This window comes from Hesperophylax consimilis, chromosome 8 (genome assembly GCF_061612785.1).
Source record: "Hesperophylax consimilis isolate HC1 chromosome 8, BYU_Hcon_1.0, whole genome shotgun sequence".
Lineage (NCBI taxonomy): Eukaryota > Metazoa > Arthropoda > Insecta > Trichoptera > Limnephilidae > Hesperophylax > Hesperophylax consimilis.
Window position 1 is genome coordinate 21,029,141 of NC_142843.1, and position 23,581 is coordinate 21,052,721.

Consider the following 23,581-nt stretch of genomic DNA (forward strand, 5'->3'; position numbering starts at 1 on the left):
TTTCTGATTTGGATTAACCGAGACTGAGTAAAAAGATACTACTATTATAATACTGACATATAATATGCCCCAGACACAGGTTAGACTTTTTTACTTAGTGACTACGATGAAAATGTGGTTCGATTAATTCCCGTGCGGTAAATTTGAAAGCGCCGCGTCGGGTTTAAAATAATTATTATACGTACATACGTACATACTAGGTATCGCAGGAAATTTTGCATAAAATGCTCTAAACTACAAACTTTTAAAAAAGTTTGGTTTTTAAACAGTTGTAGGCAGTTATATCGTTGTAAGTAAAGGTCTTAATTCCTACCACATAATGTGCTTTTCTTAGTCTGGCTTAGTTATTGAAGTAAAATAATGTTTTACATCATTATATACTTGTTTTCGAACTATTTTTTTTGACACGGAAATAATATTGAGGATAGCAGGTTGCAAGTAAGAAAACATATTTTTGTAAAGCATATTTATTACAAAATTTAAAAAAGTCGATCACATCAATTTGATGCACTTCATAAAAAAAAATATAATTAAAATGTATATTTACACATGAAAATAATAAATAATAATACGGCTACGGATTTTACAAACATAATGTTATAATAGTCACTAAGAGTTCTCAAATTTCTTCCTGAAACTATTATTTGTTGTCATAAAATTTCTTAAAAATGTTTGTGTTTTGTAAAATTTATATATAATTTTATTGGTTTAGCTCGGCCACATTTTTAACAGTGTTACCATGTTCTGTGATATTTTTGTAGGTAAGTAATATTTACCGACGGGCAACACTTAACATGTAAAAAAATGTTTACGTAGTTCAAAATGTGCTACTTCGATTAATGTCGTCGAAAGCTTCGTATATTTTACTTATTGTTTAAAATATATGAATTTTGATTGTTTGTGGTGATGAATTGTTGGTGAGGTGCAGACACGAAATTCACTCAGTAAGGTCCTTCGGCATTTCCTGATGGAGAGGATCCGAAGTCGGTGCTTGGGGGAGGACCGTATTCCTCCGAAGTATGAACCGCCGGTGGATAACCGCCTTCCTGCTTCTAAAAAATAATAAAAAAAGACGTTGATACAAAATTAAGTTTTTTTCAATCACAAAAAATCTTCAAAACACGTCAAATACTCAAAAGAACTCAGCGACAGTAGGTACCTACCTATAGATTTATTTACCTTTGTAACTGTAATAATAATATTGTTGTGTATGTGTTGCAAACAAACAAACATTTAGATATACATAGATATCGCGGGAAGGGTATGTACGTCGACAAATATGACATTGTGTTTCGACATATATAAATAATGTTCTAAAAATCTAGTCTAGTCATACCACAATATTTTAATACAATAATTGTCTTGTTGTAAAGTGGTGTGGTGATATTATCACAACTCGAGTGAAGAATGCTTATTATGACACATAAGTACCTACTGTTGAGAATTGAGGTAACACTACTAAACTCGTAGATTGAATTATTTCAACGCCGTTACAATGGAGTACTCTCGGAATAAATTATATTTATGTTACTTTCGATCTCGATTCTCTCTACGTGTTGAGTGATTATTAGATACTTGATACATGTATTAAGCGGGAAACAAGCGTAATGATCGTTTAACACCTGCACAATAACAGGCAACCGTGTGAAGGTGTCACATTAAATAGTTTTGTATTAGCGCCAATGAGTTTTTATGTGACAGTGCTAAAGACACGAGAAAGTTGTGAAGTACCCTACCAATAATTAAAAAAAAAATTCTGATACCTCTTCACTTGTTTTGTCAATAAATGGTAATTCTATTACTGTAAAGTTTACATCGAACAGTTTGTAACTTCTGGCATTTATTTCAGCGATAGTGTCATTTTCAGTGAAAACGCTGTGAAGTTGGAGTGTAACATTTTTTTTGATTTGGTATAATTATGCATAGTGTATTAACCACTATTATTATAAAATATTCTTAATTTAGTAAGAATGTAAAGTATGTCCTAATAACCATCTAATCAGCATGTATTTTTTATAATTCTATGGATTCGTTCGTAATCTACAAACAATCTAGGGTTTGTTCAATTACCCTTTATTGTGCATATCAAACTTATTACTACAACCATCCAGTAGCCTAGGTAGGTGATCACTGTAATCAATAATATTGGGATGATTTGTATTTTGTGTAGCGCCGTTTTCATGTAAAATAATCTCGCCGCCCTACGGTTGATGGATGTATTTAATTGACCGAATTCAATTTATATTGGTGCGTTCTCGGGAAAAGTGTCAAAACTCAAATTGGCGTCTTAAAATGACCTTTTACCCCACGGTAGTGTTTTAGCTAGTGTCAAGTAGATGATGATAAGAAATACTCTAGAATAGAGAATATAATATACCTACTTCTAGGACATTTGATGATCACTATCATGGAAATAATATTATGCGAAATGAAATTGGATAGATCGGTAGGTTCTTATTACGATAATACTAGTTGTAAAGTAAGGTTAGTATTTTTTGGGTTGGTACCATACCTGTGTCTTGTATCTGATGAAGTAGACCTCTGGTTTTGAGGGCTGAGTTGGCTGTGGTGTTGGGATGATAATGTCGGGCTGCTCCTCTGGCTTCTTGACCAGCACATAAATGAGGGTCTTCTGCTCGTCCTGAGGCTGCAGTGGGATGATGGGGGCGGTGGGTGTGGGAGGGGTGGGTGCCTTGATGAACACTATCTTGTAGTGCTTCTGTGGGGGAGCAACGTGGATGGGCTTCCTAATGAAACAAGGAAAAACATATTAATCCCCTGTAACAATGCTTACACCCTATGAAATTTGACAGGATACGAATATAGCACAGGCACCTACCCACTTCTTTTAAGAAAAAAAGGAGTTGGTACCAACATATTACAAAAAAATTAAAATGCGGAAAATTGAATTCAGATCTGTATTCTTGATCCACCTAGTTGAGCTATAGTTTATCTGTAATGTTGCAATAGCGAATTTCTAAAATAGGTTCGTACTAAAAAGGACACCTAGACATTGCTAGGATAGCATATTAGTAAGAGTCCCATGTCATATTTGGGGATGCTGTGTGGAGGGTATTTATGAGGAGAGGAAGGAGTGAAAACGGGTCTTGAAGAGTCCCTTTTGGTAATAGGAAGGAAACACGAAGGCTATAAACATATTATAGCCGTCTTCCCAAGATAACATTTATAGTTGTTATGTCTTAATATTATATCTTGATCATATCAAACTTATTTCCTAACACTCTTTAAGACCTGCCTGATCTCCTGATATGACCTCCAAGTCATATTAAGTCGCTATTTCGTGAAATTGACTCATTTCCAACTCAATAAAATTATCAGAACAATCTCAAACATGGCGCGGAACCAAACAGATTTGATATTTCCTAATGTGCCTTGCAATTTCTCAGCTCAGCTACAAATTATGCAGTCATTTGCCGCGAAGCTGTCACGCAAATTCATAGTTCACGCATGGCATGCAGAGAGATGTGCCGGTATTAGCTAATAAATATAGGTGTAGGAACCTACTTTATAATAATTTAGATAAGAACTCTAAGAACTACATACTATAATGTCGTGAGGCCAGAAAAGTTGTCACTCAACATCTACATGAAAATTATAGAGAAAACGGAAACCACTGGAACAGCATCTAAAACTGAAAGTTCGAGATTGCAAGAAGATACCATCTATTTTTACATGCAATAAATATATATAAAGAAACATGATTTAAGTAGATAATTTTCCTCGTTTATTTTACGGCATTTTAGGTTCTAGACAATGAAAACGAAACAGCCGAAAAAATCACTCAGAATACAATAGGCACACATTTAAATAACATGATTTTATCTTTTGATTTCTCTGTGGTTTCGTGAAACATTTTTGAATCATATCGAATGTTTTAAATTTGTTAGAAGTCGGTACTGGTTTTTTTATTGTGTATTCCCATCTCCTAACGCAGCGTCCTAGATGTTTCAGACCTGGTACCTACTTGTTTAGGAAATAATTGAATTGTTTCCACAGAAGGTAGTTATGTAGTCCAATCTAAAATTATGACGTCAGATTGCCTTTCAACGCCCTTAAATGACTTGGCACTAATTTCCTTTCGCATTACGTTATTTCACGACACAGTTACGTGCTTAAAGTGCATTCACGTTTTACTTTTTTGTATCACGTTGAATAATTTACGGACAGTGGCATCTTCGACCTCGCAGTTCATTCAATTATTAGGTAAGTCGAGTCGCTATTTGTCATGAGCTCCTGTCGTGAATAAGCAGAGTTCATTAGGACTGGGCGAAAGTGAAATGTTATGCAATTGACAGGTGACACTGTGAATAATCGCCACATTCATTAAGCTTTACCGCCCAGGAATTTAAATGATTTTACCGATACATAGATGTTGTGTTGCCTCGTTTACGCTGAAAAAATAGCACTAGACCTTGGAATCAACAAAAAAATCAGTCAGCTGAGCTAAATGGGACAATTGCGTCAGTTTTCAGGCTTCTTCCTTCAATCTATGAAACATTTTGTAAAAAGTTCCATCTAGTTCCATTGAGTTTCATTTTCCGTTTACTAGATCTAGTGCATGGAAAATGGAACACATTACTTTTTTCTACATTACAGTGACGAAGCTTGAATAATTGAAGCGATTATTCCGTAGGACGCATCTATCCCGACTGTCCACAGATCGATTTATAACTCGTTTCTCATTAACTCTGTAAGTTTTTAAGTTACAAAAAAATGTTATTTTTGGAGATAATATCTACACTTGTTATGCCAAAACGTTAATTGTATGAATAGATAATATCCCTCGATAGAAAAAAAATCGCAAAGTAAGTTCCGATTATTATTTAAAACACGTTTTGTTCTGTTATTTAATATGTTATAGCCATGAAAAAAGCACAGTTTATTTATGAGATAAATGTAACAAAGCATTTTTTGAGAGATTTTTGCTCTATTTAAAACGAGTCGTGTTTTATTAAATATTTTCAGCATTTTAGCTTAATTATTATCGTTTTTTTAATAAAAGCGCGCTCCCTCTAACATTCGTATTTACATATCTCCCTTTCAAACCATCTGTTAACGCTTACTACGGGGCCTTAAGGTTTTTTCCTAAATTTTAAATGATTAATAGGTTTTAGCACTACATGCAAGGAGTAAAACGAGTTTTACTAATTTATTTAAATTATCGTAATCCAGTTAAAACGGATGACTGAATTGATGGGTTTCCTGATTAACTTTTAGTAAAATACGAATGTATTACCACGATGTCGGAACACGTGTTCATAAAAATCCTAATATTTTCGCATTGCTTCATTATATTAGGTGCATGAACACGTGTTCTAATATATTAGGAATTTACTAAAAGTTTATCAGGAAACGGCCTGCAATCCCGTTTCTAACCGGATTACCAATAATTTGAAGAGACTCTTATAAATTAGAAATACTCATTTTTCTCCGTTTAATCACTGTATTAACGGTGTGATTGTAATTATTTCATGTAATTAATCCCCTTTCAAACAACTTATTGGGCAAACATTCAACATGTTAAATAAGTTTATTTAAGGTCTTCTTACCTGGGAGCACTGTATTCTGGCTCTGGTGGTGGTACATGGACATAAACGTGTTTGTGGATGATGGGACCCTGGCTAGGGGGGCCATACACGGGCGACGGGGGCCCGTACAGGGAGGACGGGGGACCTCCTCTAGGCGGGGCATAGCCTGACGGGGGCTCGGGCCTCGCGCACACTGACGCTAACAACGCAGCGGATACCACCTGGAAATAAACCACGGATTAGCAGGAAATCGTAATAAAGACATTTTGTTGATACTCACAGATCCTTTGTTACTTATCTTTCTAGTAAACGACGCAACTCCTTCCCAACTCCTGGAGTCAGTGGAACTACGGCATCTCCGATTTTGGGAATAGTGTAAGACTGAAGGAAGCGGATATATTAGGGAGATAGATAAGGGGGAGATAGGTGCGCTCCTGCCTGCGCTCATGTCAAGAAACTGCGTGTCGATTCTGAATGGCGGTCAGTCCCAAGGGCGATATTGGGAATATTTACCACTCTGGTTTGTATGCATGTAACAGAAATGGAGGTACCTACACATTAGCCCGTCTAGCGGAGCTCTCAGTTGCAGGAATATATTTGTATCTATCCTTTTACACGTGAAAACTCATCGGACTATTTGATAATCAAGAAAAAAAACCCTAATGTGGCAGAATTCAAGGGATTATAATCGTCTTAATTTATATCTTGTTAGAAAAGCTCACAAACTCAGGAAGAGCTTTTAAATTCGTATTGAATATAAGCCATTTGTTTGCACCTTCAATCCAATTTCTTGAGACGATATACGAGTATGTAGTGTATCTTATTTTGGTCAATTATATACCTTCGCAGTATTGCGATTGCGTCAGTACGTTTTGACCATTAACATGTTTAATTTTAATGAGCGTAGTTGATCGTTTGCAGAAGAATTAGACTTTCAACGGTTGCGAAAAGTTTACTCAATGTACATTAAGCGGAGTTCGTAGATTACCGCACTTGATATTTGACGAAGAGTTAGTATTAATTGCATTGCGCAACACAACGGGAAGATATACGGATTTAGCGCAACTTTACGCAAGACTAATAATTGGGGCCACATTTTGAAATTCAATGCGCTATAAATAATAACACAAACAATCGATTTTAATGCATGTCCAGATATGAAAAGTGAAGGTGAAAACACTAAGAAATAATATATCATGAAAAAGCTGTTCTTTTCTGTAGCTACAATTGCAATGCGCAATTTATAAACATAGGACTACTCATTGTACTTATTTTTTGGTTTGTATCAATTGTATCCAAGAAATTCACGTTGCGAAAAGATTTTTGTGAGAACAGTTTATCTTCAAACAATGCGAAGATGTTTTGAATTCCCCTTCGTCAATTGTTTATATATCTGTTAGGGAAATGTCTTTTCACGCTTTATAATAATGGACTCGAAGAAAGTGAAATTCTCATTATATAGGATGGAATAGAGCCTAATGAGCAAAGTGGCTGCCTTCATTGTGAAACGGGCCTAAGTTTAAAGTGAATACTAAAGCCTAGTCTGTGAATTGTTTCTATTCCAAATAGGTATTTTAAGTTCTCAAACAATATTGCCACAGTATTAAAATGAGTGTTAGCATATTTTTTTATGATTTTATAAGACTTAATTAGGTACCTAATAACAGTATAACTGAAGCTTTTTGAAAAAAAATAACACGAAATATGTGAATTGTGAAGGTGTACCCAATCAATTTTGCTTGTTTTTTAGCTTTGCATGCTTAAAAATATAAAATAATCAATGTTGTGTTAACATATTGTATCTAAAGCGAGAAGCAATTTTGTGTGGCCGCGGATTGGTGTTTTTAATGGTAATCTTGCCCAAATCCGTTATTACGCAATGGTTGTCGAAACGTTATTTAGCATACAGAGCAATTCTTTAGAATTGGACGCTTCTTCTGTACAAACAACCTAATTGATTTTCTTTGTTTTCGCAAGCATGTCTGCATACGTGAAACTGTTTGGAAAATGCTAATGAATTGGCGCCGGAGTGTCCGTGAAATCTTAGCACAATTCACGTATTTATCTGACCTCAAATTACAAAATTATTTTTTGTTCAGTCATTTATTCGGTTAGCTAACTAGTAAACGATTCATTGACTAACGTTTCGCTTTGTTTTAAATATTGAAACGTTATTTAAAACAAATATAACCCAAATATTATTATTATTAAAACATTTTCACGTGACCTTTTGCAATCAGAGTTTCAGAACCACTGAGCTATCGCTTATCTTTAAAAAACTGTAATATTTCTCCTCAATAGATAAAACAATATGGTGTTTCGAAACTTATTAAAAAATGTATCTGTTTTTTTTTCAGTTGGATGCATTCACCTTACCAATGTAAAGGATATGAAATAATCACTAAATTGATGCTTGTAGATATCGCAATCGTCATTTTTTTTCTTTAATCGTTGTGGCCTGAATAATTTCTAAAAAAGTGTTGACTTTTGTAAAAAAATAATTGTTCAACTTGCCCAAATGCACCCGCAACTTGAAGCGACAGCAAATGCAATAATTAGCACCACACTTGACAATTAAATTATTCACTGACTGATGCGAACATTGTTCTAGGAAGTAGCCACTTTTTCCTATACTTTCGCCGAGCGAATAGCTTAATGCGAACGTCACGAACAATTATATGCATTTGTGAAAAATCGCGGCCAAGCTAATAATATTATGCCTAACGGTGTTAGAAAGGAAATTATATACTGCGGTCGCTCTATTTTTACCGCCAGGGTATTTTCATCTTCTCCACGACTCGTGACTTTGACTTTTTGCCCATCGCATATGCAAATGCAGCCGCATACCAACAGGTAAGAATTAATGGCCAACTAAAAAAATGTACTTCTCTCTAAAATAATGTAAAATTAAGGATGTATCTAAAATCTATTTTAAAAGCCTCTTATTTTGTAGTGTGCCATATTTCCTTCAACTAAACTTTCGACTTACAAACAACTCTATACCTATGGCTTTCAAAAAGACACGAACGTAACCTTTTAAAGCGTGGTGTAAATATTACGCGGCGCGTAAATTCACAACGGTGAAAAACTTTACTTATTACCGTTTGTTTGGTTAAAACGGTCTTAAACCAGTCTCGATGCCGATTTTACCACGCCAACGTTAAACGGTCGTGTAAGAATCTCATTACTTAAGACAGCGTTAAACATCAACGAAATAATATCTACATGACCGGTCGGTGGCTGAATTGACATAGCGCTTGGGTCTCACCCAGGCGTAGTGTGTTCAATTCCTAGGCTGGCTAAGTCCGCCATCACAACACAAGCAAAATTTTCCGCTTACTGTGGTGGTAGTAGGAGATTTTCAAATATTGTCAGGTTATTCGTAACCCGGGAATGTTTGTCTTTCTTTTTTAAAAAAAAATGCTGTTGTCGTCTCGTATGTCTTTCAGTAGAATTACTTTAGAATTTTGGTTCTTTTATTAATTAATTTTCACATGTTTCAATTACCACTAGATTTACATAATTCTTTATCTGTAGTCACGTTTTCCACATCTTCATTAAAAAAGAGAATGTGTTCATATCTGCGATCGGAATGTTCTCCATAAAATGATTATTTTCTGTTATGAATAAGATTCAAATGTAATTATTATGAAATGTCAACATTATGACAAATGTCTTCTTCGAAGCAAGACGGCTGGAATAATTAGGTGAGGGGGAGTTATCGTGCCGGTAAACACAACATTACACGATGTATGTTATTCGCTGTCCATTGTCTTGTGGATCTCGTTGCATAACAATACTCGGTCTCTTCCGATACAGGCCCGTGATGGCTAATGGCAGCCCTCAACGGGATGGCGGCGATACGCGCGTGAAAGTAAAAGCAATGCGGAAAAGCACTTTGCTTTTGCGGCAGAACAACTTACCCGAAATGAATTCAGCACGAAGCGTATAACATGTTATTATAGAGCAGTTGCAGTCGTGCGAAGAAATGGTAAAACCATCAACGAGCCGCCCTCTTGCAGAAGACAACCCCAGTAAACGAATTGGGCACTTTCGCCAAAGTTTATACATTGCCATGTCCTACGATTTTGATTGGAATTTTCACATGCAAATTTATTAATTTGCTTTATTTAGTCACTTAAATACAATCATCGTTCCTTTAGATATATTATTATGAATTATTTAGAACATAAGGAAGTGTGTTTTTACCGTGTCCCATTTCTACATTCAATTAAACAAAATCTGATTTCAGATTTATTTTTTTTAAATTTTAAGTTAGATTAATATTATGGTGGCTTATATGGATGCCCTTCGTAATATATGGTTTGCATGCTTGTTTGGCTTGCATAATATATTTTTTGAAAACATAATTTTTTTACATAAATTTGGACCAACATTGAAAAAATCAAGTTTAACATTTCTGATTAAGAATCCGCTATTCAATTCTGTGACCCCATTTATTTATTTTTTACACCCTTTTTAGTTGCTTTTACTTAGGAATAGTGTATAAAATTATATTACAACTAAACCGTTTTTTAAATATATTTTGTATACATAACTGAAGGCCCCAGCAATAATCATCTGTATTTATTAATTGATATATCCGCATTATTACCCTCTATTAGTATTTTGGGCAATGGGGAGTACATATTATAGTAGTTAGTCCCAAAATTTATGCATTGAAATATTATGGCTATGGGAAATATAAAAATGATGAAAAATGTAAAATTTTTGGCGAAAATGCCCAGTTGAAAATTGATTAGAATCTGCACCAAGTCTGTTTTGGTCAAATTTCATTGAATAATAAAACTTTTTTTGGGGAGTTTTCAAGTAGATAGCTAACAAAGTTTTGCATTAATTTCTGAAAATATTTACTAAAAAATTTAATGATTTGATAACCCAGCGGTGTTATTCAACGCGATGTTTTGAAGTGAAATTGATTATCTTCACAAATTATCTAAATATTCTAAAATAATACAAAATCATGTAAAATTAGTTGTTTTTTAATGCTAAATATTATGACTCCCGCAAATATTACAGTTCTTATTTTTTACTAGCTGTACCCTGCCACGCTTTGCTGTTTCTCAGTCAGTGAAACAATAGCGCGTTTTGATTTTAGGTCCAACAGATGGCGATGTTTTTCAAAAGAAGCGTAATTTCTGTCACAGGTGACATTTAACGTTGTGTCAAAATTAATTTTAGTGTAACGTTGTGTCAAAATTAATTTTAGTGTAACGTTGTGTCAAAATTAATTTTAGTGTAACGTTGTGTTAAAATTAATTTTAGTGTAACGTTGTGTCAAAATTAATTTTTGTGTAACGTTGTGTCAAAATTAATTTTAGTGTAACGTTTTGTCAAAATTAATTTTAGTGTAACGTTGTGTCAAAATTAATTTTAGTGTAACGTTGTGTCAAAATCTTTTTTTTTAAATTTTGGATTTTTAAGATTTTGAACAAACGAAAATTTAATTTTTTATTTATGTAGATATGACATTTTCCGAATGAAACTGCTATTAGAGGACGACACTTAAAAACCTAAATTAGAACAGGAATCTAAGGACGGGTTGTTTCGGAGAATTTTAACAATTCTTCAAGTTAATTTTCAAGTTCTGTGAAAGATTTTTTCAAGTTTTGTTATCATATCAGTTCTGTCGATAAACTAGCCTATAATGATATAATAACAGAACGTGAATAGGACTTTCACAGAACCCGAAAATGAATGTTGAAATTTGATGAATTGTTAAAATTCTCCGAAACAACCCGTCCTGAATGTTATTGGTTTCAATATTACAAATCTGAAGAGAACTGATTTCGAAATTTTATTATTATCATAGTAAAAATAATAAAATCAATCAAGTTTCAGTAATGTACGTTCGCAGTTATATTTATAGTAATATTATGTTAATAGTGCGTAAATAACGTAAACAGCTATTGCAAAAGTAATAGTGGCTCTGAAAGCATCTGCATTCAAATCGAAACTCGGTAACTGAATATTGGATATAGATTCTAGTAGGTAATCATATGTGTGAATGCATATCGTTATGACCATACCTTCCGGTTATACCATTCACCGTAGACTTTAACCCGTTTTCAATATTAAAGCTATTAATCCAAAAGTGACATCAACGCAAACCTGACTTGAAAATAAGAAACCCAATATTTTTACAACCAATGGTTTTTTTTAAATTTTTTTTTTATGTGACACCTCACAAGAGTGTCCCTGCCTGTGCAGTGTACAGACAGGGGAACTATGTCACCACCCGGTTGGGCGGCGTTGTGAGGCGGAATAAGGTAGGGGCTGTAGGAAGGGATTTGTTAATGCGAGCCTTGAAGAGGCTCGGATTATAGGAGGGAGGAAAAACAAATGCCGGTAGCTCGTTCCACATACGAGCCGACTTACACAAAAACGAGTCGTAAAAACGGCCCGTTCTCATGAAGCCAACGTCAACCGTGAACGGGTGTTCAGTTCGTGTCCGTCGAGTTTCGCGCACATGCACCGGTGCATCAGGAATCAATGCTGCTAGCTCCTTGGAGCAGGCTCCATTGAAATACCTGTAGAACAGACACAGCATGCCTACATTGCGTCTATGCATTAGAGAAGGAAATCGGTCTGTTAACAACGGATTGTCAATCAGACGGATCGCTCTCCTTTGCACAGATTCAAGCAGGTTTATCAAGTATTTTGGGGCACCAGCCCAAAGGTGGCTCCCAAATTCAATAGTTGGGCGGACTTGAGACTTGTACAGGGTCAGCAGCTGGTCACTGTTGAAGAATCTCCTAGCCCGGTACAAGACCCCCAACTTTTTGGAAGCCTGATTTACTCGGGCTTCTATGGATCCCCGATACTTGAGCTGGTCTGATATAGTAACTCCAAATGCTGGCATTAAAGGATTCTTCGAACGTAATCCACCTTTCTTATTAGATTTTTAAGCGTTGAGTCAGCTTTGGTATATTTATACCGTGGCTAAGCCAGGTTTTTCATTTCGCGCCGAATATATCGAGAATACGTGTTCTTTTCCTAATAAATATCATGAAGTAATACGACAATATCAATATGTCAATATCAATATCAGTATGTCAATATCAATATCAGTATTTGTATAAACACGTGTTCCGCCGTCCTCATAAAACATTTGCTTTTAACTGATACTTCTAAGGTCTGCAGTCCCGTTTTTAACAGGAAAACAAATAATTTGACCAGATTTTTAATAAATTGATATTATTTTATATCATTAAGTTTTCTCCGTGCGTAAATGGAAATAAAATTTTCGCATTTATTAAGTGCCTACTTTTCCGACCTTGAATTGAAATGGTGTTGATTGCTTGACACACTGACCCTAAATGTGAAAATAGAAGTGAAATATTAATCCGGGAGTTTCCTCAAAGTCGAGCCGCGTACATCTGTTATCGTCGTGGTGATAATTTTAAGGTAATGTGTAAAACTAATACCGACTTACTTGCAGTATTAGGACTTCGTGACCGCAAAACATAAAGAAAGTTTCAATGTTATGTTTTCACGGCAATAAAATTGAAGACATCAATGAAATTATTCTGTTTATGATGATTGTTTTTTGTACCAATAATTTAGTTTTCTTTTAATTGGACAGAAACTACTACAAAGTATCAGCTTTCGTACTTGAATTTGATTTGACTGTGTTTTTTTCCCAGCTATGGTGAATCTTTCCACACAATCTCGTATTTTCAACTGCCAGAAAATGAATGTTTTTTGCATTCTTGACTCGCGATATAAAATTTATTGTGACTATGGATGAAAAAATTCCTGTCACGTTAAGCGGCTGTCCTTGTGACATTTTCGTTTGTCAGGAATTTCAAATGTCTGTTTTGTTTGCAAGAAAGTTAAAATTTTGGAAATTACATCTCCAATTAATATTTTATATGGCGAACATATCTATTACATATTTTCAATGGAAAGTTCGAAGGATTATATTCATATATATTTATATATATACGAGATATACATAGTTTGAAAAGAATTTACAAAAAATAGCAGTAACACGTTCTGTAAACGAATCATCTCATTATGGTATCCGTTTGCGTGTTTTTAATTAAACTGTTAAAAACACAACATTAAATTAATTATGGGTTAATAGTCAATAAACGATTAGGTATAAATATTAATTGTACATCTTCATGCGACCAGAATGCTAAATAAAAAAGTCAAAAACGCTTCATTTCTTTCTTACTGCGTGATTCGTTACATCAAACTATTTTAACTGTTCGTTGTTCTGACTTAATTGAAAGAATCTATTAATTAATAACTCTAATTCCCACCGGTGTTACGGTTTACGAGCGAGGTAATGAATAACTCGGGCAGTTGAATTGAAAAATCGGTTCATTTATTACAAGTGATTCGATTGAACGAGATTACATCTATACGATTCATGGTGGCGTCTATCCGTCTTGCTTCGTGTGATTCACCTGTTGTAGAGATAGAGGAAGCGCCATAATACCGAGATAGTTAGTGAAATAATGTATACGCATCGAACCAGTTTACTTCCGTGTCCTATTAATTACGAATTCCTTCAGTACCATCATTCGATCTTGTCATAATCCATTTGAAAGTTGATATCGAGCAATTGGATACTTTCAAAAAACGAAAGTGGTTTTTCGAGTTGTGTACAGTTATAAAATAAGGACTTATTTTTGTTGTTTGGTCCGGATAATGACCGATTTTAATTAGTGTGCGGTCGACACACCATTTCACTTTTACGCGTGCGGGCATCTGCCATGCCGGTTGCTAGACTAGTCTGTTATTCCTTTTTAACCGCTACTCCAAAAGTGAATTGTTTCGAATTAATATCGAGAGTGAATCTGAACTTTCTAGCCCGTGGTTGTACAAGAATCTGGACGGGAGAAACGAGGTCGGCCACTACCCCGACACGTGGCCACAGGGCAATGTGAGTTGTGAGATCAACTGAGAAGATGTGACGAGAAGCGATGGGGAAACCGACCGTTTCAACACTATACTACCTGTTCCTGCTACCGCTCTTATTCCCGTTCGTGAACTCTTAATGGACTTTTACTACATTGACCAGGAAGCGTGTTTTACCTCTCTGAAGATAGTATCTTGATTCTTCATTCTACGCGTCATACGACCGGTTTTTAGTAGATGTACGTGAAAATACGCATTCCAATTTGTACTTTAATATTGCGTTTTATTCAGTTTCTGCTATGCAGTCAACACAAAACCATTACATCTATTTCTAGCTGACGTGTATCCGGCGTTGCTAGGTGTTATCCTTAGACAAATACCATTGCAGACTTTTCTACAGGTCATTTTAAGATTCCTAAGGTTAAAGCCAGCGTTAGCAATGTAAGCGCCCGAAAACATTTTTTTACAACTTGATTACAAAACATTGACTTTTCTCTACTTTCTGTAAATATAATATGCATGTATTATATATTTAAACCTTTCAGAAGAAATTTTCTAAATGATAGTGAAAACCCTATCAAAATCTGTTGCGTTGTTTAGAATAACTAAACGCACAGACATACGAGATATGCATTATTTAAATCTTAGTACGAAGATTAAACACATGTTAATGATTAAAATAAAGCGTACCTCTGCAAAGCTCTGGTCGTAACGCTAAAAATATATAATGAAATGAGCTTTATGCAGTTTAATAAAAAAACATACCATAACTTTTTATGAATTAATGTAACATTTTTTCTACTATCGTGAAATAGTATATTGCGTAAACACTGTGTATAAAATAACTAAAGTACGTTAAAAGTGTGAAAATGTGTTATAGAATCTTGTGATTGGAAATAATGGTTTTCAGCAGGGCAATACTGGAGGAATCTTTCTCCCTGATTCCCAAATTTTAAAGTGCCTAAGATGCTCTAATTTTTAAAATAATTATCATTGCATAATTTGGTCTTCTCGATGTTCGGTGTTATTCCAAAATCATATTCCAAAAATGACTGATCGACTGATGACAAGATGAGGAAAGTAGATTTACGACACACTTACCCGTATTTTTAAGCAATCAAATCATAAATAATTATTTCAAAAGTGCCACTTTAACATCATAGTAAAGCATTTCAACGTGATATCTAATTTTCCATAGGTACTTATGTAGCACCTTAAACACAAGTAGATTAAATATAATCGACTGTGATAAAATATTGTTTCCTTCATTTGGCATAGTTTTTAATTTGGAAAAATGATTTAAATATCGCTTACAAAACAAAACATCATTTTACATATTGATAGTAATAAAAACAGAAAAACATAGGTACTACAAATTAGCATCGATCTTGTGACTAAGATTATTTAAATTAATTACTGTCACCAAAGTTTTTGTTAAGGAAATAACAAATAACTGATAAAACAACATTTAAAAATAAGACAAAAATTATAATAAATGTTACCAAGTGCATTTTTTTTAAGTTTGTGAAAGGATCAAATCCCTTTATTTCATTCGTAATATGATATTTTAAAAAATAAACATAAAAAATATAGGATTCAGGTTTTATAAATTCCATTATACTGTCAAATTTTATTGAATTTCAATTAAATTTTTGAATTTTCGGTGGTACGACTTTAGAGTATTTTTGTATTTCAGCAAACTAAACTACAGATTCGCAAAATGTGTGTACGATTTTTAAAATTCACCTTAAAATTCGCGATGTACATACATTAAAAAACTAAATTATACTGGTATGAGTCACGTCACTTGCAAGATCACCTGCTGAATTCACCACTCAAATACATGATGGGGTACCTACCACGAATAACTTCATCTCGACGCGAGTATGTACTGTAAACTAATCGAACTTGGCACGAGACCGCACTGGTAACAAATGATAATCGTTTGCCTCGGAGGCTGGCTTATATAGTGCGGCGGCAGGGGGCCGTCCGGCGCGTGATGCCTCTTCCCGCATTGCCATTCTATTCGCGTACAGTCAAAATATGTGTGATAACGGATGGGGGGGAGGGCGTCGCGACGCCGCGACGTCTACGCCGGCGTCGAGAGTCGAGCGTCGAGCGCTGCCATCTCACTAGGTGGACACTGTCCGAGCATAGATCCTGAGCCAGCATTACTATGTGATTTCTTTAGCTTTATTTACGTGTTTTGCTCTAGGAGGGAAGCTATCTATGGATGCTCTCTTCCAGATGCATTATATGGCTGTACTAATCATTTTCTACGTGATTTGCTCTAGGAGGGATGCGATCTGTTGACGTGTGGGCAATACAAGTTAACCCTAATTTTTATCCCTGGTTAAGAACCGGTCGCTTTTTAAGTAGAGACACTTTAGTATTTGATCGGGTGATCATCATGCATTCATTTCCTACCCATTTCTCGGGATGGTGAGAATCGATCATTTCGTATAGTGATAAGATATCATCAGATGGGTGGGGCCATAAAACATTGTACTGGAAGATGGTGTAAGAAGTTATAATTTAAATTAAAAATATCGTTAATATCTAATGGTGGTAGTTTTCAAAACTCACCAGTCACCACCCAGGCGTAGTGTGTTCAATTCCTCGGCTGGCTAAGTCCTCCATCACAACACAAGCAACCTTTTCAGCTTACTGTGGTGGTAGTAGGAGATTTTCAAATATTTTCAGGTTATTCGTAACCTGGGAATGTTTGACTTTCTTTAAAAAAACAAAAAAACATTTGATTTGGGATTGTGTATAATTTGGAATAAAGTTTTGAGGTTGTAAATTCTATGATAGACATCGACTTTTCTCTAGTTTCTATGCATGTAAATACATTTAGAGATATTCCTATTAAATTTACAGTTTATTTATAAACAAGTTCTGCTGTGTAAATATTTTTACGCTTGATATATGTTTCGCCCTCTGAAGACATTATCAAAAACAGGTCAACCAAAAATCAAAATGTAGATATACAAAAATGAAGAAAAAAAATAACACGTATTTAATCACTCTTCACATCGTGAATCAAACTTCCTTAAATTTTAATGATTGTTTCAACATTTCTGCATTAAATTACTAAATCTTCTTAATCCTCCTCCAATCCTCCAACAGTTTTTTCATCTCAAAAAATTTCTTCCTTAACGGTGATCTCAATTTGTACTACTTTACTATTTAACGCCTTTACACAAAATAAATCATTTACATGAAATAAGATTATATATATTTTTTAAATTTATTACATTACCCTCTTTTCACTACATTTTCCAAAAAAATGTTAAGGTCAAAGTCCGGCAATGACATTGAAGGGAACTCGAATTGCGCCACGTTCCAAAATACTTTCAGTTTTTATTTGGTGTTGCAACACCGATATATTAATTTACAGAAAGTGTTCATCAGCATTCCCCAATCACATTCATGCGTTACCGTGAATACATCTCCTGTCAATCGAAAAGATAATTGTGACTCCATCTCAATCCAATCATTCCATCCAACCTTTCTTCGGAGTCTTGTGCAATGGTGACAGCATTCCAGCTCTGGGTCTTCGACAATCGTCTTCGGAACAACTCGTACATCGTAACTGTAATCAAGAAGCTATTCATAAATTATTTAATCATTAATTATTGTTCTATGCAGATATCAAGAGAGTTTGAATCAACAACATAATTAAATATTAAACCATCGACATACCAATTAAATATTTTTAAGCTGCTGAAAAGACATTAATGAAGGCAATACTTAATACAAATGTTTCTCCGCCCTCTAAGAAAAATGATTTTTTAATAAACCCACATTTTATAGTCATTGTGTCATTTTATAGTCACGTGAAACAGTAATAGTGAGAGCTGAAACATGCAGATACCCATGAATAAGAGCGTGGTAGGGAATTTTTTTTTACATGTTGACCAAACCGGTTTCATTCTGCGGGCATCTTTCGAGTGGTACCTTCAGAATTGAACAAAAAAACACAATTTTTTTAATATTTCACATCACATTTAATTTAAAAACGTCCTTACAACGTCACGAAAAGCATACGATTTTGACAACAGTAAAAACCTTTTGTTGAGTAATTATTAAATTGTTATAATTCTAATCAAAAAATTTGCCGTGCATTGTAGATTGAATCCCAATGGTATAAGCTAAAAGTCACGTACAATAATTAACGCTTACAACTATTCCACCTACCGAGATACTGCAGCGCTACGGAAATGTTCCTGGAGGGAGGAGTGCACTCTTTCAGAGCGCTTCTCCGCCACCACATGGAAAGGTGCAGAGTACGCCAATCAAATAACACAATCATCGCTGCCATGGTTGCCTGGATAGAGTGCCCTCTGGAGACGGGAGAATTTCAAATATCCACCTTTTATTGTTTATCTTTCTTCACTTAAATTCCACATTTTGTGTGCCTATCTATATATTATGAATTTGTCTTATTCTAATTATTTTATATATTATTTCAAAATATGTAATGTATTGCATTGCACTATCCCTGCATATATTCTGGAATAAACTCTATTATTATTATTATTATTTCTCTATGACCAACGGTAGGCTGTATATAGTTTTTAAGTTCGGGCGTGAATTGTGCATTACATATTTGAAAATGTCAATTTTATGTCATCTTCAGCTGATTTTTTATGTCAACTGAATAAATGAGTTTCTAAGTTCCTAGCCAAATTCATTTTTTACAATAAAATTGTCACCCTTTTAAATCCTTCTATAATTTAGTCTTACAGTTCCTATTCTTAGAGTAGGCACAGCTGTTTAGCAATTGTAGACTGCACACTACTGCTATCACCAGACTTTAAAAATAATAATAATAACTAATTACCCGAAATATTTATTTATTTAACGCCCAGAGGGCTTTTGCATGTAGGTGGTACAATTTTGATGACAGACAATTTTGAAACATGAGAAAAAAAAAATAAAAATAAAATTACATTACAAAATAATATATGAAAGAAACAAAATTAAAAAGAACAAGAACATAAATAAAAATACAGCGATTTAACAGGTTTACAAAAATACAACTTCCATTTAGGAATAGTGTTGAAATAAGTCTTTTACATGATCCACAAAATTCGCAAAGTTAATATTAAGGCTTTGCCATACGTAGTAATGCAAAATTATTTGTTTTTGGTTTGAAAATTTTGGCCTATAAATGTTTCAGATGCTTTAATTAATACTGCGAGTAGAATACATCTTGGCCTTTGAAATAATCGAGTATTTTTTAGATAAGTCTTTTTATAAGCCCATAAAAATATAATGTTTAAGGCCCATGAAAACTGCTTTAAAATTTAAATGTGGCAAATTAAATTATTTATAAAATGATTGAAAAAAAAAATATTTATGCCTGAACATCCACAAAATAAAATAAAAGACACTTTTTGCCCATGTTTTTTTCTTGCATAAATAAAAACAGGCGGATGGCGTCAAGTGGGAATTTAAACCTTATCGCCATCTACGTAAGGGTTATTATTGATAGCTGCTCAATTTTAAATATTACACGACGTAGTGCATCGCCTTATATCATAAGTATTGGTTTCCCATAGTGTGAAACCGTGGTATTGGGGAGTTCGCAATGTAATTTGCAGCGCTTATGTGTGTTGCAGTGGAATATGATATGACATTTAATCTATTTTTATAACTAATAAGGTAGGCGACACATTACGCGATACGCATCATGGCTTGGCCTATTTCAGCATATCGTTCGTCATACACAACTAATGGGAATGTGTGGAGAGCGATATGCTGAAATAGGCCAAGCCACGAAAATATAGTCCGTTTATAGCGTCGTCTGTCACAGGCATTAAAATTTTTTAAAAAATACACAAAAACGTTAAATTAAAGTCTTTTCATTTTGCTCCGTTGTTAAAATCCCTACCGGCCAGATATCATGGGTGGGGGGGGGATAAGTTCTCCAAAAATTCGGGCGTTTCCAATTGAAAATATGCATTAATGAATGACAGAAAAAATTACAAAAAAGTCTTAATAATTACTCGTTTGTGTTATTGACCAAGTGGCTTATGTAAATAGGCAAATGCATTTAATCATATGTTTCATTATAACACTTTTACTAAAATCCGAAATTTCCCAATATACGAGTTCGTAGCTACAGTGCAAACTCGATAATCTCATACCAATAAAAGTCCAAACACCACAAGTCCAGTATGTATGAAATTATTGGAATTATGCAATAAAAATGCACTGTGTGCTCATTACATTATTACATCTTACAAGTACCGATGTAATTTTTGCTTAGGAGTTTTGCCATAAAATTGAAGTTTGCATCCTGCATGCGTAAATCGTATTAATTAAGTCCTACCTTAATTTGCACAATGCGTAGTGCGTAATGTATTCATAAGTATTCGTTGCACTGTCAAGCTAGAAGTAATAAAACGTCCGATTACTTGGCGTGTCTAACTATCGATCGTCCGATTACCGAGCTCGTACTGTATTGCATAATAATTTATTGTGTTTACTCGTTGAAAACGAATGGAAAACTGTGACTGTATTAGGCCCCGGAGAAGTGGATTTCACTCGAAGTAAGATACATTTTACCTGACTTAGGCAGATGGACTCTGGATACCCCCATACAAGGGTGTAGCTATAGCATTCACAGGAAGGGGGTTCAACTGGGAAGGCAAAACAAAAAGGGGTGGGATGGAAAATTTTGGGATCCCTATTTACCACAACTTATTATTTATATCACATTGATAAAAAATACAGTGCAAATAATATTATTCTATTTTCCAGATATATAATCTACGAGTACTATTCTCTTTTTTTCCACGCAATACTGAGGTTGATGGGGGGGCAGGTTGAACCCCCCCCCTCCCACCACCACCTCCTTATATATGCCATTGATCCCACAGCATAAGGTTAATTTCTTCACTGTTTTAAGCATTGCTTATTCGCTAACCCCTTACTAATAAACGTGTTTTAAACTTTACACAACAGATGATCAACCATTTACAATACATGAATGATTTTTTAGCAGTTGTATAAAATTAAAAACACCTTTAGTCGTCCTGTGTGTAATATACCTACTCGCGTACACGTTTTATATTTTTGATTTTATACCGATTGGAAAAAAACTTATGCCATTATATATCATGAATGATTTACAAACCTTTAGATTTCTAGGCCCCAAAAATTGATTGAAATCTATCAAAACATTGACAAAAGTTTTATTTACACCGAAGTAAGGTTGACCTTACTTCGGGTACACCGGACACGCCCACAACTCAATCCTATCGGTTTGTATATTCGTTGGTTGTTTCTATTTTATCCCGTATACCCACCTAAATCATCAAACATACTAATTTCGGGAATTTTCGGTGCGTGATTGTTTGTCGCCGTGAAATCTGATTCATTGAACTCAAATTTGCTTTGAATTTATTTATAATTTTCACATTTGGAATTCAGACAAGCGATAAAGTACTTGACCATATCATAAGATTTTATTATTTAAAACATTGGAACCGTTTTATCAAAAATCAAGAATTCATCTACTATCCCGTGATTTTTCTCTCGCGTGAGTCTCCGCTAGTATATACGAGTACATAATAAAAAATAAAGCTGTTCAAAATTGAAATGTTTTATTTGTTTATTTATTTAGGATATCCAACAGGTTTTTTATAGACTTATAAACAATACGAAAAAATCTTATGACCCATTTTCAATCTGAACAATCCATCAAACTTCAAAAGCTGATTTTCAAGTTATTTGTAGGTTCTATTTTAGTTCTGTCACTATATAATTATAGGCTAGTTGCTTGACAGAACTGAAATAATAACAGAACTTGAAAAAATCTTTCACAGAACTTGAAAATTAACTTTGAAATTTGATGAATTGTTCAAATTAGAAAAACCCCGTGGGCTAAAACATTTACAAAAATTAAAAATGGCTAATTTTAAATAAATAATAAATTAAGATATAAGAACACAAATTACAAAATATATTAACAAATTATTCTCACTACACTAACAACAGCAATAATCATTAATATATACCTACTACTAAATGTTTATAAAATTTAGTGTATGCAACTGAAAAGGATTCATAACAACAACATGATGACTTGTATGTTATTAAAAATTATTCAATTATTATGTTAGCTAGAATATATTTTTAAAATGTTCTTGAATAAATATGTATAAGAATTTCAATATCATTTTAATTCTTATTAAATAAGTTACACGCTCTGATAATAAAAACGTTTTGTCTGTTATTAGTAGAGCATTTATAAATATTGATTTATCTCTGTTTTTCGAGCTTGGGACTCTAAAATAAATCTCAGACAAAAGGGACGAACAATTAATAAAACCATTGATAATTTGATAGAGATACATCATATCTGCGCAGTCTCTGTAAATAGTCCATTGAGCTTTTTATGTCATGATTACAAATATTTATCCTAACATTTAATTGATGAACAAATTTTCTTTGGATGGGTTTATGTAAATATTGTACTGCGGATTCCATATGGGAGAAGCAAATTCAAGATAACTGCGAACATAAAACATATAATATTTTAAGTTTAATTATTGAAGACAATTCCTAAACCAAATTTTAAAATAGGAAAAGATACGGTCACATCAAGGACTTGAACCTAAGGCCCGGTAAGGTAAGGTTTCTGGGTTCAAGTCCTAGATGTGACCGTATCGTTTTTCTTATTTTTTTGTTTGAAATTTTCGTTTAGGAATCGCTAATATTGTCTTCAATAATTAAATATTATAATTTGAGGTTTTACTCATTAAGTTATTCCAAAAATAAAATATTTGACTTGCATAAAAAGTCAAAAGATGTCACACAGATAAATGAAATATAATATAAATTTATCTAAGACACTGTCTAGTTTGCATTTAGTTCTGGTTGAATCTTGCGATCATACATAAAGAAAGCAGCCAATAAAAATGTGTGGTGAGAAAAGGAAGACAATTTTGTAGTTCTTATTCGAAGTATGATACAGTTAAATATTATGACTTTAGCTCAGTTGGTAGAGCGGTGCCCCGACAAGGCAAGGGTCCTGGGTTCAAGTCCTAGATGTGACCTTTGATCTTTTTCTGTTTTTTGTTGAGAAATCGTTAATATTCTCTTCAATAATTAAATATTACAATTTG

The 23,581-nt window shown here is 34.0% G+C and overlaps 1 protein-coding gene across 1 annotated transcript; it reads right to left on the reverse strand.

Moving 5' to 3' along the window:
* Positions 1 to 493: 493 nt before the first annotated feature.
* Positions 494 to 16,367, reverse strand: TwdlE (TweedleE). The gene is made up of 4 exons (XM_089635025.1): positions 16,301 to 16,367; positions 5,571 to 5,770; positions 2,513 to 2,747; positions 494 to 1,052 (listed from the first exon to the last, which is right to left on the reverse strand). The coding sequence occupies exons 1-4, from the start codon at positions 16,313 to 16,315 to the stop codon at positions 942 to 944; spliced, it is 561 nt and encodes a 186-aa protein (XP_089491151.1). The 5' UTR covers positions 16,316 to 16,367; the 3' UTR covers positions 494 to 941.
* Positions 16,368 to 23,581: the final 7,214 nt, after the last annotated feature.